Genomic DNA, 16,464 nt, shown 5'->3' with positions numbered 1-16,464 from the left:
CCCAGGTCCTCTTCCTGATCATGGCAGCATTTCTTTTCATAGCACCTCCTAGTTCCCTATCTCTGAAGTTCAAAATTTGAGTCTTCTTTTTCCTCCAGAGTTGTACGGTGCCCCATCTTGCCAATTCTATTTGCTTTGTCACTTTTTTCTTTGTCATTATTTCTTTTCTACTCTCACTATCTTCATGCTGGTCTAGATCCTTATTACCTCTCACCTGAACTGTTGTCATAGCCTCCTAATTGGGCTCCCTGCCTGTGCTATGTGTCTTATGTACATCATCACCAGACATAGCTTTGATTGTGTCGCTGGTTCAAAACCCTTCAGTGGCTTCCCAGAGCCTCCAGGTGACCCCACTTAGTTTGGCAATCAAGGCCCTTCCCGGTCTGGTTATAGTCTACCTCTCCTGACCTAAGTCTCCTACAAAAGATCCTTGCTTTCACTGTTGCTCACCTACTCTGTTGTTTCCTTCTGTCGAACTCATTCATGCAACTTCTTCTACTGAGAATTCCCTTCTCTGTATTTCCATCTGTCAAAATCCTATCCTCACTGCAAGGACCAGGCCACATTCCATCTAGTCTTCCAGGAACGCTTCATTGTTTCCCTTTCTTTATCCTGTTCAGAAATCATCTCTCTTCCTTCTTTTTGAGCACTTTATATCTTTCTTATGACCCTCATCACATACTGGATTACTTTGTAGTATGTCATTCATCTTCCCTAATGGATTTTGAGGACCCCCATAGCATCCCAGTGACTTTCAAACATTTTTGAGAACAACTCACATTAAGGAATACACTTTACATTGTGACCCAGGGCGCACACACACACACACACACACACACACCCCTGAAATAAAGTTTCACGTTCAGTACTTACCATTATTACTACATGCCATGAGATCTATTTTTTGTTCTATTTTAGTTATTCATAACCTATTAAATCAATTTCAAATCCCATTAATAGGCTGCAATCCGCGTGTTGGAAAATACTGTTCTATCTAGTATGAACGAGTAGTCCCGTCTGTCGCCTCTGAGCCACCTGTTTTTTCCATCTACTTTAATGAGAGCCAGAAGAGCTCTTAAACAGTTGGCTTTATTCTTTCCTTCTCTCTTGGGAATAGGCTATTATGAAGTTATCCCTTTATCTCATTACAGTGAGGGATGATTTTGCTTTCCTTCTTTCTCTTAGGAGGATACAGTACTGCCCTGCCTAGTGCATGTTGGGAGGGGTGGGTATTCAAGCCTTCCTTTGCAGTGTGTCTGTAGTAATTCTGCCCTCCTGCAGCCTTGCTTCTGGGGAAAGATGACACTCTCTTTCAGGTTGGTGTAGGCTTTCCCCCATCTCAACACTCTCCACCTGTCCAAGGAAAAGCTGGGTCACAACTCGAGTATTCTCCCTGCTTCTAGGCTGTGTTGCAGATGTGGAGATCACTGCAGAGCACAAAGTGGGTACCCTCGTCTTAATTCTGAGTTTTCATTGTGCATGATGTTCCTAGAACTGTGGATATATCAGGCTGCCAGCTGCCTGTAGCAGTTGTATCCCAGCTCACCAGCCAGAATCATTTACCTGGACTGGTGTGTTTTTTGGACTATATTTCATTGGCATTTGGGCCATGAGGATTTGTAACTGAAGTTCCTGTCAGAACTTGGGGCCCCATCCCTGACTTTGAGGACAGCTATTTTCTCATAGGGCCTCTTCCCTGCCTCATTTTCCTCAAATGATGCTTGAGGCCAGAACTCTCATACTAGTGGGCTTGCTTCCTTATGAAGAGAGATGCTGTAGTATACAGGAGGGGCTAGGTTATTGGTTGCCAAGGTGTAGTCACAAAATCCCTGGGGTCCCCAAAACCCTTTTAGGTGATCTCTGCGATCCCCTCTTTTCCAATTACATATCCAAATGAGGCCAACTTTTTTTTATCTTCACCTAGAATAACATATCACAACAGATTGAATGCAGATGCAGTTATGAGAATCCAGCCGTTTTCTGTTAAGCCAGACGTTAAAGAGATTTACGAAAATGTTAAACAGTGCCACTCTTCTCACTAAATATTTTTGGTTTTGTTTTGGAAACTAGAGTTACTTTTAATAAAAGTGTTAACATGTAATGGGTTTATTATTAGTTTTGAATGAATTAAATTTATTTAAGTATTTCCATTGTAATTTCTAATATAGTAAATATTGGTAGATATAACTTGTATAAATGAAAGCTCTTTGAGGTCCTTGATAAATTCTAAGAGTGTTAAGAAACCAAAGGGTGTAAGAGACCAAAAAGTGTGAAAATTGCTGGGCTAGGTCATGCTGTGGTAACAAATCACCTCAACAACTCCATAACTTAACGGATAGTTTATTTCTTGCTCATCCTTTTGTTGCAGTGTGGGTCAGCGCAGGCGCTCTGTTCATCAGAGTTACTCAGGGACCCAGGCTGAGGGAGCCCTATCTCATCCCCTGCTGCCACACTTAGCAGTCAGGAGAAGGGATGTGTGCAGTGGTCCTTGAAAACTTCTGCTGGAAGCAGCGTGTCAGAGCATCATAAACACGTGCAGCCTCATAAGCTCTTAAGTGAGAAACATAAATCAAATAAAAACACAGATTCTTGAGATCTCTGTACCCCTTCCCCTCACATTCCTGGGTCAACGAGTGTCAACGAAGTGGCTTTAGGATAAAGAGAAGTCAGGGATGTGAACTATAGAAGGATGTTGCTCATGAGGTGCTGAGCTCCACACCACATCCTGGACCATATTTTTTCTCTCTTTTAAACATTTACTGTGCAATATTTAAGACATACAGTAAAGACATGTGGAATAATAGAGTGAACCATTGTGTGCCCACTGTCAGCTTAAGAAACAAAATGTTACCTGTACCATTAACCTCCCTTTATGCTTGTCCTCATCTGGATGTGGTCTTTCTGTCACAACCAGTTTTATTTCATTTTATTATTTTTTTTGGCCACATAGCTTGAGGGGTCTTAGTTCCCTGACCAGGGATTGAACCCGGGCCACGGCAGTGAAAACGCCTAACCTCTGGACCTAAGAGTCCTAACCACTGAGCCGTCAGGGAATTCCCACACAACCAGTTTTAGATACTTCGTGGAGAACAACTTTACTGGCTTGAAATACCCCAGTTTTCTTGTGCTTCCCATCTCTGTCCTTTCACTGTTTCTGAAGCCTCTGCCATGCATTCATTTATTCATCAAATATTTATCAAGTGCCCATTTTGTGCCAGGCACTGTTTAAAGTGCTAGGGATGCATCGGTGAGGGGTAACAACTTAGGCCTTGCCCTCAAGAAGCTCATATTCTGGTAGAGGAGACGGACAGTAAGTATGTGGACAAAGATATACTCAATGTTGGGTCATTCTCTGACTCTAAGTACAATGAAGAAAAATAAAGCAGGATAAGGTGGGTATAGAGCGATAGCAGTAAAGCCGGTCTGGAAAGCCTTCCCTGTGGAGAAGACCTTTGAGCAAAGACCTGAGTGAATTAGCTGTGTGAGTAGTTGAGGCAAGGGAGTTTTAGTGGGAGGAATAAAAAGCCTATGCAGAGGACCTGAAGCTAGAATCCACTTGAGGTGCTTCAGGCATCAGGGTGGTTGAGGTGGAGTAAGTGAGGGCGAAGTGGAGGAAACGAGGTCAGAGAGGCAGCCAGAGGCCAGGTGACTTAGGGCCTTCTAAACCGGGGTGAAGAATCTGGATGGGGAGCCATTGGAGACTTTTGACCAGCATAATGACATGATCTCCTATATTTCTTGAAAGAATCACTGTGGTCTGCCATGTTGAGAAAAAGAAAAGACTATAGGAAGCAAGGCCTGAAGCAGAGGGAACACATGGGAGTTACAGCCATAGTCCGAGGGAGAGAGAAAAATTGCTTGAGCTTAGCGGTGCGTTGGTAAATGTTTACATGCTCTCTGAGGGGGAAGAGGGGCCCTGATTTGTAGCGTTGTCTGATTTCATGGCGTAAGTGCTCCCACCGTGGTGGTTTCAAGCTACCAATGTGCTCTCATTGAATGTGGAGCTGGGAAAAGAGGTGCACAGTCAGCTGTCCTGAGCCAGCGTGAGCCAGCTGCAGCACACCACTACTTGAACTTGGGCACTTTTAGCCCGGGGTGGGTTTGCAAGGGGGTGTCCAGGTTTGTCTCCATTTCTTAGGGTAGGTGGAAGCTGTACCACCTTTTTGGAAAGAATATGGAGAGGGTTATGAAAGAGAGTCAGTTTATGAAGTCCATCGTGCAGGAGCCTTGCAGGACAAGCCTAGACGTTGGAGGCCTTGCAGGAGCTCTGGACTCTCAGATCCTTTGAAAGTGGAGCTCAGCCCCAAACCTCCCTGCAAACAGGAAGCTGGTTTGAGTTAGAACATAAAATAAAACCCAGCTGATGCCCCTGAATGTTTTTCCCCTGCTCTTCCCCCTCCACAGAGTCAAAGGAAACTGCCTTTTTTTCCCTTGGATAGCTGCTCAGAAATCCAGAGGAAGCCAAAAACTGTAAATCCTTTGAAAATCATCCAAGTTTTGAGCCCAGGCAAACTCCTGTCTGTGGGGTTTCCTAGCCCGGATGTCTGCTCCACTGTGGAGAGTCCTAGGAGGAAAGTGACAGGCACAAAGATGCCAGGGACCAGAGATGAATCCCATGCCCAGGGGAGAGATGGTCCTTAGCAGGGTTTCGCAAACTGCAGCTTCCAGTCCACCTGTAGGTCATGAAATCAATAAAGTGGGCCATGACCAGAATTATTTTTTTAATGAAATAGAATATAATAGAAATTGGAGTTTATCACATGCAATGAGAGTAAGTATTTTTCTGTGAAACTTTTATTTCAGTTTTATGAGCATGTACGTTTATACTGGATCAAGATATAAAATGTGTCTCTTACTATGGGTCGTGGTCAAAAACGTTTGATAAACACTGGTCTTTCGGCTCTGAGTAACTCACATCTCCTTCCTGCTTTAGATTGCTGTTGAAAACTCCAAGCTAGTTCCAGAATTAATTCTCTGTGGAACTGGATCATCTACCCACAAAACACCTACCCAAATTCCTGTCAGAGAGAGAAGGCAAGCTGAGAACCCACAGACTGGTCTGATTCTTTGGGACCAAAGCTGAAGCATAAGGGAGGGATTGATGCAAATATGAATCCAAAGGATTTGCCTGAAATCAGATTAGCTTGAAGAGAATAGGAGTTGAGTTGGCCTTTTAGCTCAGTGCTTGCTTTGGTGACCTTTCTCATCTATGTGGGTAATGCTGGCCTCAGGCTCCTCTTTCTCTCTTCTCTGCAGTAGGCAGTTGGTGCAGCAGGAATGTTCCTGAGTACCCCTCCCTCGGGGATAGCCAGAGGCACTGTGCCAGGATAGGGTGTGGTGCCCCGAACTGAGTATCTCCCGGACTTCCCCAGGGTTATTTTGTGCTCTCCAGTTAGTGTGCAGTGCTCAGCCCTTTCAGAAAGGTGAGTGGGTGCCAGAGAAGGGGGAGGGGGTCATTAAGCTGAGAAAAAGTATGGAAAGAGGCATAAGTTAGGGCAGAATATCAAGAATGTATAGAGTAGGCTAAAGTTAGTTTATCCCCCACTAGGTTTAGTGCCTCAGAAAGGCCCAAGGGTAGCTGGCAAGTTTGGTGCTTGCCAGGTGGTTGTGGGTAGGTGTGGTGCCCTGGAACTAAACTGCCTCTGTCAGTGAGTAGACACATGTTGGAATTCCTGGTCCACATCCCCAAGAAGCACAGAAGACTCTTGGGGACCTTCCAGGGTAATAGCTTTAACTACAACATCCCAGGGGACTTATTTTGGTCTCTGGCCACCTCAGGGCATTTCTTTCCAACCTAATTCAAACTAAAATGGTCCTTGGAGATTGGAATTTAAACAGGCCCTCTAGAAGCACTTGGAATTCTCCAGTTGGGAGAGTAAGAGAGAAGGAGAGATCCTAAAACTACTGTAATTGACTATGGGCTTCCCCTCTCTAGATACCGGCCTGGACTGGGAGCAGACCACAGTGCCACTGATACAAACACCCCTGAAGTGTTTCTGGTTCACATCGCCCTCGTAAGGCCCCCAAGACTCTCTTAGCAGAGTACACTCCAGCCTGTTTACATGGCCATCCTGCATTCAGAAGCCCCCCTGTCTGAGCCAACGAAGACCGAGGACATCCCTGAGGAGGGCCAGTGCAGGGAGTCCAGACAGTGCTAGAGGAGACTGGACCAGGAGTGACGTGCAAGACATTTTATAGCAGTGGGTGAGGGAGTGACGAGGTTACAGGGCAGTCTGAATCTTACATGGGTCATCTAGCAGAAAGATCAGGGAACTAATTTGAGGTTAGTCCAGTATGTCCCAGGGCCTGCAGACAGTGTGGGGTAACAACAGTGATGAAGAGAGTGACGGTGAATGTCTCCCATGGCCATGCCCTCTCAGAATCTCTGAGCACTTTACGTATGTTTCCCTTTCATCTCTGTGGGAGTTGTGGCTTAATAATAATGATTAGAGTACTCTGAGCGTCTGTGCTTTGCAAAACACAGCATTAAGCCATGTCTCTGCCTCCTAGGCTTCGAGTCTGTTTGAACTGGCAGACATCTGATGGAGGGGAAGAGTGTGATGGAATGCATAGATCAGGGATATTATGAGTCACCTAATTGTTACCTAACATTCTTCTGGCTCTTGGAGATCAGAGTGGCCTTTGTTTCATGCCTGCCAAGGTACGAAGATCAGTGACCTCTCCTGAGTCTCATAGACCCAAGAGGCCAGTCTGGGGACCCAAGACTTTATCTTGTAAATGGAGCCTTCCTGGATTGGGAGAGTTCTTGTCCCTCTGTGGCCATGAGCTGAGTTTTAACCACTTCATTTTCTTTTCTATGGGCCTAGCAGTTTGATCACTGTTAAAAGCTGGCGATGTGTACTGGCTTTTTCCCATGTGATCAGGGGGCCTATTTCCAGATCAGGACCTGGATAAGTCAGAAGACAGAGCCATCAGGAAACAGTCAGCGTGGAAGAAGGTCCCGGCTACCTTCAACTCCTCCTTCCCAGCCCCACTCCATCCATAACATAACACTTCTCTGTCTTGCTCCAACAGGTGACCTTGGAGAAGGTGCTTGGAATAACAGTGTCTGGAGGCAGAGGACTTGCCTGTGATCCCCGATCGGGTTTAGTTGCCTACCCAGCTGGGTAAGTGTCTTGGAAGTGGTCTTATTGCATGGAAGTTTATAGCTATGCTAAACCAGTTGGAGTGGGCAGGGGTTTTCTGGTATCTTCTGGGAGATACATCCAGGTTAATGTTTTGGTGCCATTTTTATAAATGACGTACGGGGCCACATAAAGGCTCTTTGTTGACTGTTGTCTGTGTTGCCATCCCGTCCTGCTTTTTGACCACCCACACCCACCCACGCATATAGATTCACACTTTGTATTCACACAGCTCCCAACACCATCTTCAGTATCTTTAATATCTACCTTTTAGTCATTTTTATTTTTATTTTATTTTTTAAATTAAAAAAAATATTTTATACTGGAATATAGTCGATTTACAATGTTGTGTTAGTTTCAGGTGTATAGCAAAGTGGTTTAGTTATATATATATCTATTCTTTTTCAGTTTCTTTCCCCATATAAGTTATTACAGTGTATTGAGTAGAGTTCCCTGTGCTATACAGTAGGTCCTTGTTGATTATCTATTTTATATATAGTAGTGTGCGTACGTTAATCCCAACCTCCTAATCTATCCCTCCCCCACTCTTCCCCTTTGGTAACCGTAAATTGGTTTTCTAAGTCTGTGAGTTTGTTTCTGCTTTATAAACAAGTTCATTTGTATCGTTTTTTAGGTTCCATATATAAGTCATGTCATATGATATTTGTCTTTCTCTGTCTGACTTACTTCACTTAGTATAATAATCTTTAGGTCCATCCATGTTGCTGCAAATGGCATTATTTCATTCTTTTTAATGGCTATGTAATATTCCATTGTGTAATATATGCACACAGCTCCCAACACCATCTTCAGTATCTTTAATATCTACCTTTTAGTTGTTTTTAAAAACAGCTTTATTGAGATGTAAGTCACATACCACGCAATTCACCCATTTAATATGTATAATTCAGGGACTTCCCTGGTGGTCCCGTGGTTAAGACTTTGCCTACCAATGCAAGGGGTACGGGTTTGATCCCTGGTTGGGGAGCTAGGATCCCACGTGCCTCCCATGGCCCAAAATCCAAAACATAAAAAAAAAAAAGAAGCAATATTGTAATATGTGCAATTCAGTGGTTTTTAGTGTATCCACAGAGTTGTGCAGCCGTCACTACGATCAACTTTAGAACATTTTCATCACCCCAAAAGGAAACCCCACACCCATTAACAGTCACTCTCTATTTCCCCTCAAGGCTCCCAGCTTTTAGGCAGCCACTAATCTATTTTCTGTGTCTATATATTTGCCTGTTCTGAACATTTTATATAAATGGAATCATATTTTTTGTGAGTGGCTTTTTTCACTTAGCATGGTGTTTTCAAGGTTCATACATGTCGTACTGGGTATCAGTACTTCATTCCTTTCTATGGCCGAGTGACATTCCATTGTATGGATATACCACATTTTCTCTGTTAATCAGTTGATGGGCATTCGGGTTGTTTCCACTTTTTGGCTGTTATGGATAATGCTTCTCAGAACATTTGACTGCTCTTGTCACGTTGAGAGATGTCAGTGCCATGGAAGAGAGGAAGGGTTCCAGCGCTGGTGTTCTTCTCTCCCTTGCAGCCTTTTCACTCCTCTGCTCCTACTGATGAGAAACCCCCAACCATAGTTGCTTGAAGCTTCTGCAGAAGTGTTTCTTTTGGAGGCTTGGAGCTTTTCCTGCTTCTGGTTCTCTTTCTCTGTCTGTTCTCTCTGGTTCCCTGTTCCTTGCTGCTGGACACAGGAAAGTGAAAATGGGAAGGCCACTGCTCTGCCTCTTTCCCCACCATCAACTTGGGAATGCCGAGTTCCCTAGTGTGATTTTCCACAGCAACTCCTATAGTTTTTGTATCAGATATATGATTTGTTTTTAGTTTTATCATCCCTACCTTTATCAAGAACCTTTTCTGTGTCAGGCACTTTGTTAAGCACTTTACAGGAATTATTTTATTTAATACTCAGAGCAACCCTGTGAGGTTGGAACTGTTTTCATCCCATATTTTAGAGGAGGGAAACTAAGATTCAAAGAGGGTAAGCAGTTTGCTCTAGGTCACACAGCTAGCACGTGTCTGTATTGGGACTCCAACCCAAGAAGTCTGACTGCAGAGCTCTTACTCTAAAGTGGCACGAGGTGGAGGGAGACCAGACTTGCTGCTTATTTTTAAAAGCTGCTTTTCCCCTAAGCTGTTCACCTGCTCTTCGAATGAGAAGAGCCAATTTACGGGCAGCTCAGTCTATGCCAGGGACCCTTCTGCCCCTAGGTTCTGGGGCCTGTCTCTTCTGAGTGGCCCTTTGGCATTTGACGTCTGTGGTAGGGGACTGTGGGAGCTGCACTGACTTTACCTTGAAGAGGCTGAGCTGGCCTCCTTCTCCCCCTCCAGAAGCAAGTTGATGAATGATCTCTGTTGCTGGATACCCTGTGCAGTCTGCCTCCGGGGAATTCCACTCATGCCTGCCTCGGCCCGGGAAAGCCAGGTTTCTTCTTGTTGGAGGTGGGACTGGGGCTGGATGTGGGACGGGCCGGAAAGGCCTGGGCTGCTGCTCTGTGCGTGCTGAGTCCTGTGTCCCTGCTCTGGGGAGTGTGGAGCCCTGGTCCCTCTCTTCCCCATCCGCCCCAGACCCCAGGCCTGGCGCCTTTAAGGGTGTGTGCTTCTGTTTATGGGCAGGTCCCAGCCTGGCGTTTGTGCCTTGGGGGTCATTATCCTTCCAGGTGGTGTACGGAAGCTTCCCTGCTGTCACCTCTAGTAGGTTTCCTGAGTGTGTTTGGCTTGGGCCAGCCCTGGGCAGTGCCCTGATCCACTTCCTGACCTTTTGATTTCCTAGAACTTGGAGTTCTCTCTTTGCAAATGGCGCTTTTCTGGGTGTTGTAGTTTTGCTCTGTGCTAGAGCTCCCTGATGTGCTTCTGCGGTATCTGGGGGCCACCAAAGTCTGTGTGAGCAAAGCAGGCTCTTTCCCTCCCCTCTGTCTCCCTTCTCTTCCTATCTGGTGATCCCAACCCCACCGCCCATCCCCCACTCTCTAGTTCCTACTTCGCTTGTTGCTCTAGGAGCAGTTCAGGTATCCTAGAAACAAGAAGAGAAACAAAGCTCAGAAAATTCTCCCAGAGGCCTAGAGGCAAATATCAAACCAAAACAAAGTTTTCTGAAAGGAAATGAAACAGCTCTGGGAGGGGTGGGGTGGAGAAGGATGTGTGTCAGGCAGAGGTGGGTTGAAGTCTCTGGGTAGAGACCCCTCGGTTTTAGCACCTCGTGCATTTCTTCTCCAGAGCTCTCCCTTTGCTGTTGTTTTCCCACAGGAAGCCCACCCTCACCTGTCACATTTTAAGCCCCCTGCCCTAGGAGGCCAAGCTGGTCCCCAGATAGCTTTGAGGCACTCAGTTTAGTTGAACACCCATAATTGACTTGGGCCCCTTCCCTGGCTGGCTCGGTAGAGGGTTCAGGGCCTTTAGAGCCCCGCACAGCCCCTGTTGCCACTGTGGAGTCAGTGAGTTTGGAGAATGGGTTTCTCTTGACCCCTGATGCCAGGGTGCAGGGCCTGGCCTGAGTGCAGACCCCTGTGCAGAGCCGCTGCTGGCGTGAGAGGTGCCCTATGCAGCAGCCAAGAGGAGACCTCTTGGTGGTTTAAGCAGGGAGGAGGAGGGGAAGCCAGCCCTCCTGAGAAGGCCCTCCATTTACTCAGCGCATATTGGAACTGATGCTGAGCTCCAGCTCCAAAGCTTTGGACTGCACGTGAAAGCAGAGTCTCCTCCTGGACTGTGTTCTAGGGACATCTGAGCTGAAGGAGCATACAGCTCCCTTCTTCCTCTCTGTGGTAAACACTGTGTGTGGGGTTGCCAGGGAGTGTGTGGAGCTGGTGCCCTGATGGCTGTGAATCACATGCAAGGGTTACTCACAGGCACCAGTCCCCTCAGTGCCTTTTCTCCTGGTTTCCCTACAGAGCTCACACCTAAAACTGGGGCCCTGTAGTTCTTCCCAAAACAGCTTGTTCATCGATATAGTCATTCATTTGTTCGGCAGATACGTGTTGAAAATATACTTTGGACCAGGCACTGTTCCAGCCGCAGAATATATATATACAGCAGTGAATAAGACAGTGTCATTGCCCCTGTGGGGTTTAAGGAGGGGCAGGCAGACAGTAAGCATGTGAACAAATAAATGAGCAAGGTAATATCAGAGAGTGGTAAGTGTTCTGAAGAAATAAACCGGGGTGATGGAAAAGGAGAGTAAGTGAATACCTGGGAGTGGGGCGGGGTGGGGCTACTTGGAGACTGGCTGGTCAGGGCTCAGTGGGAGGTAACATTTGAGCTGGTGTCTGAGTGACAAAGAGGAACCTATGTGTGAAGATCTGTACTTCCAGGTGGAGGAGACCTCAACTACAGAGGTCCCAAAGAAAGGAGGAATCAATTCACTTGTTTGAGTAGCTAAACAGCAGCCATGGTGGCTAGACCATAGTGAGTGAGAGGAAGGGGGCTCAGACACTGCTTTTGGACCTGGCTTGTGAGTCTTGCAGCTCACAGACATCCACCTGTTGTCCCAGAAGGGAATATGTTTAGAGTCCTCTGGACAGAGAGAGGTGTACTGGTAGCTCTACACCAGTGACCACATTATTCACTGGGTTATTACTGCCAAGTCTTTTCTCATGACTTTGATGGGGGGGAGGGGTGTGTGTGTCTCATAGAGCATCCCAGAAACAGAGATGCCAGTGGGTCTCATGGGCTGGCCTAAGAGGGTTACTTATTTGGAAGGCATTGGGTTCCATGTGGGTCCTGAAGAGGACCACAACCAAGGATGCCCTAGGAAACGTCCTAGACTCATTATCTCTTAGGATAATTAAAGCTATAAGATTTCCCCTTTGGGAGTGAATCGGGAGGGACAGTTTGTAATTCCAACCTGGAGGAGGACCCTAATGAGTCACTAGTATCCTGCAAGTCCTATATGGATACCGTAGTTGGGGCTCCTGTTGCAACTGCTGAACCCCTGGTTAACCCTTTCCTTGTTATTGGTGCCCCAGAGAACCCTTCAAGAAGATGGCTAGGAGCACCCTGCTGGTTACTTTGCATATTATTTTTTTTCAGTTCTCACAAGAATTCTGAGACTTAGATACTATTTATTATTCCTGCTTTATAGATGAGGAAACTGAGGTTCAGAGAAGTTAAGGAATATGCCCAAGATCACACAGTGTGTTAGCAGACAGGTCTGCCTGACCCCAGTTTTCTTATTCTTTCTATCATCACAGTGCCCTCGAGCATCAGTGAGTCCTAGAAGTCTAAGGTTGGACAGAACTGTGGACCTGCCGTGGGGCCTGCTACTCAGGAGTTTCCTTGGGAGTTAGGGCTTTGAGATCTGGTAGCTAATGACTTAAAGATTTATTCACAAATATTTATTGAGTGCCAATTTTCTAGGCCTTTGCGATGTAACGGTAAACAAAATAAACAAACACTACTGTCACAGAGCTGGCAGTCTTAGTGATGAATATAGATCGTCTTCCCTCCCCAAAAGTAAATTATATGGAATATTATAAATTGATGTGTGCTTTGGAAAAAGTATAAGCAAGAAGCAGTGAAAGGGGATAGGGAATGTGGGGGTGTGGGGTTATAATGTTAAGTAGGGGTACAGGGTAATGTATGAGCAAGGCTTGAAGGACCTTTAGTGTGCCTCTGTGAGTCACCTTCTGACTTTTCTTGGTCTGAAAGAGGAAATTCTAAGGTGCAGGGTCCCTGCTCAGACCTTCTGTGTCCTGCTCCCTGTGTGTGTTTCTGCATTCTTTGCTCATCCCAGGGTTCATTTGTTTCTGCCTTCTGGAGGATGGAGAGTCATAGGAGGTGGATCCTGTGGGAATGCTGGGCTCTTGGTGATGGCAGCAGGCCTGGACCTGTCCAGGGACGGGGGCTATCGAGGGCTTGGCCTTTCCTGGTTCAGAGAAGTTCCTGGGCAGTGGGCCCAGCACCTGGTACGGTTGCTCCACCACATGACTCCCGGGCTGAGGCCCCGAGGGATTGAGGCCTCACTGCTTCCCTATGAGAGTGAGCAGACTCCCTGTGCCTGTACCCTGGGGTTCTGAATTACGGGACTCGGCCGGTTGGGCCAGCCCAGCCCTATCATATGGAGGATTGCAGCCAGTACTGCTGCAAGGGCACGTGCCAGTGACTGCCTGCTGTGCTGGCCAGGGTCAAGGGATGTGGAGACCAAGGGCCAAAGATTGGTGCAAACTGCACCCCACCCTTCCCTCCCTAGCAGACTGAGAAACTTGCTCAAAGGTCAGAGAAGACTGAGGAGGCTCCCACATCAGTGCTTTTTTTTTTTTTTTTTTTTTTTTTGCGGTACGTGGGCCTCTCACTGTTGTGGCCTCTCCCGTTGCGGAGCACAGGCTCCGGACGCGCAGGCTCAACGGCCATGGCTCACGGGCCCAGCTGCTCCGCGGCATGTGGGATCTTCCCAGACCGGGGCACGAACCCGTGTCCCCTGCATTGGCAGGCGGACTCTCAACCACTGCGCCACCAGGGAAGCCCCACATCAGTGTTTTTGAGGTCTCTTCTCTTGGGAGGACCTCAGCAAGCTGGGCACAGGGGGACCTTGGAGGTCTTTGCCAAGTTCTGCCTTCACCATCTGCGTTATTATCCTCACAAGTGGAGCTGTGACCGAGGGTTGGTCTCTTTTTTCCTCGTTCTCTGTGTTGGAAGGTTTCCAAATTTGAATAATTAGAAGTAAAAATTTCAGCTTGCCCTACCTGTGTGTGTTTCCCTCCTCTGCTTAACTCTCCCATGACACACATGAGAATTTCCAGGCTACACTGGGGGGTGGGGGGTGGGAGGTGTTAGAGAAGGGAGAGGTTGCCTCATAGCTAGTCATCCTCTGTCTGCATTGTCTTTTTACACACACGTGCTGCTCTCCCTCCTTCTTCTGCCATGGAGTCCAACCTAGGGGAGACAGGAAACAGAGGATGCTATGGCCCAGCAAGACTCAGAATTTATGTGCGGTGGCTTGGGGAGTGTTCTCAGCCGCCCTTGAAAGGCCACCATGCTGCTTCGGGTTTAAACGAACCCTCATCACCTACTTTTTCTGGATTTGGAATGTGGCTGTCAGAATCTGCATCAGTTCATTTCAAGTCAGATCAGCTCTGAGCTGAACCCCTCTGCTGTGGTTTATCTGGAGCTGATCCGAAAGCTAGGTAACCCAGCACCATTCAGACTGGAGGCCACCACCAGAGAGGATGAGCCTGCAGAGGACCGCCTTAGCCGGGCGGCACAGATAGCAAGAAAACGTCAGCTCTCCCGAAAACTTGGTGGGCTTTGCGTGATGGTGGCAGGCCTGGGGGTTATCATTTTTCACACACTGAATAAAATATTAAAATCTAAATATCTAGATCTATGAACTTTGAACTATAACTGCTATAATTTTCATGTGCCCTGTTATGACTTCCAAAGATTCTGTAGCCAGAATCCTTTTTCCCTCCAAGCGCCCCAGTCTTCTCTGCCTCTTCTCAGAGGCTCCTGCCCTGGTGCTCTGTGCGTTAGGTCAGTGTGCTTTCTGTGTTTGTCTCTCCTTTTCAGCTTCAGTTTTCTCTCCTTTCTCCCACTCACTCCACTCTGCTTTTCTGAGAGCACAGCTTCTGGAATCCTGACTCTCTTTTGCTTTAGCTGAGAGGCCTTGAATAAGACCTCTGAACTCGTTTCTCCACATTGAAGTGGGGCTGATTGTACCAGCAATCACAAGCTTGTGGTAAGGATTAGCTAAGACCAGACCTCTAAGGTGCTTAGCAGAGTGCCTGCTACACAGAAAGTGCTGGATAAATGGTAACTCTTATTATTGGGCCCACTGTGTGAAGAGCAGTAGACCGGTTATAAAAGGAAGTGAAGGCCTTCGTGCTTAGAGTTCGTTGAAACTCTCGCGTGGTGCTTTTTAACTTAGCCAGGAGGTGTCACTTCTATTCTCTTTCTGTGCTTCTGTGCTGCTGTCCTAGTCACTTGAGGTAGTTTCTCCCTCAGCATTTCCCCCATCCCTTCCTTGCTACCTTCCAAGCTTATCATCTCCTAAGTGGATGAAGATGTAGATATTTTCTTTCCCCAGGCTTATTAACCCAGCTCTCCTTCCTTGGCTGCCTTCCCAGAACTTTAAAGGAAGCCTCCTTTAGAGTTTTTACCATTACTCAGATCCTAACAGGACTCACCTCCGTTTTTCTGAAGGAAAAACCTGACACAGTCCCTGAGCACCTTGTTCCTCACTGCCAGGAGTCCCTTTCGGCTTCCTGTCCATGCTCCAGGGGGAGTAATAGTAAGATTTGCCGTTTGTTTGGCTCCCACTCTGTGTCCAAAAAAAATTATTTGATCTTCACAGAAGTCCTGAGAGCTTGATCCTAGTGGCTCCTTTTTAACAGATAATGAAATAGGCTTGTGACTTACCCAGGGTCACAAAGTTGTACATGGCAGAACAAGGACTCAAACCCTGGTCTCTGACTCAAAAGCCCACAGTGTCCCCACTGTCCCACACTGCCTCTGAGGATTTGGAGATCCTCGGTGCCACCTTCCATAGAAGACAGGTGGGGCATGCAGTAGGGAGGAGAGCTGGGCCTACGGATACCCAAGTAGACCAAGCTAGTGGACCAAGGGAGGCATTCATCCATTCAGTAAACGGTTCTTGAACAACTGTGATGGGCCAGACTCTGCTAGGCACAGGAGACAAAACAGTGAGCAAAACCAGGCACAGTTCCCACCCTCATGGAAGACACAGTCTGGTGGGGGAGGCAGTCAACAATAAATATCCTACTGTACAGCGCAGGGAACTATATTCAGTATCCTGTGATAAACCGTAATGGAAAAGAACAGGAAAGAGAATGTATATGTATGTATGATGAGTCATTTTACTGTACAGCAGAAATTAAACACAACACTGTAAATCAAGTACACTTCAATAAAATACATTTTAAAATTAAAAAATTGTAAAATTGCAGTTGTGATAAATGCCACAAAAGATTGATAGAACTGTGTTGTGAGAGCATATACTGAGGCCATCTGACCTGAGATCTGAAAGAGAACTATGTGTTAACTAGTTGGAAAAGGGAGAGAAGAGTGCTCTAGACAAGGGAAGGCGCTCTAGCAGAGGTCTGGAGTCAGAGGAGCATAGCAAGCTAAAGGGAGTGAAAGGATGTGGTTGGAGCATGGTGCAGGGTGAGGCTGGAGGGTGGGCAGGGGCCACACGACCCAGGGCCTTCATGGTACTTAAGGGGTTGGGTCTTAGAAGCTCCCCAGGGATGTTCAGCAAGGGGTGACACAGATCAGAGTTGCGCGTGTTTGATGTAAAGAGGCCTGGACGCTGGAAGAGCTACGAGTCCTGGCTCTGCTCTTT

General features: G+C 46.9%; 1 protein-coding gene across 1 annotated transcript in view; it reads left to right on the top strand.

The window, feature by feature from the left end:
- Positions 1-16,464, top strand: part of MAPKBP1 (mitogen-activated protein kinase binding protein 1) — a 51,693-nt gene that overhangs the window by 16,879 nt on the left and 18,350 nt on the right. Inside the window, exon 2 of the mRNA XM_022587406.3 lies at positions 7,036-7,127. Coding sequence (XP_022443114.2) covers positions 7,036-7,127 — 92 coding nt within the window. The remainder of the gene's footprint in view (positions 1-7,035; positions 7,128-16,464) is intronic.

This window comes from Delphinapterus leucas, chromosome 2 (genome assembly GCF_059928025.1).
Source record: "Delphinapterus leucas isolate spDelLeu-1000000601 "Yukka" chromosome 2, BTC_Dleu_Yukka2, whole genome shotgun sequence".
In the NCBI taxonomy this organism is placed as follows: Eukaryota; Metazoa; Chordata; class Mammalia; order Artiodactyla; family Monodontidae; genus Delphinapterus; species Delphinapterus leucas.
Note: the sequence above shows the minus strand (reverse complement) of the source record. Positions and strands in the feature narration are given on the sequence as shown.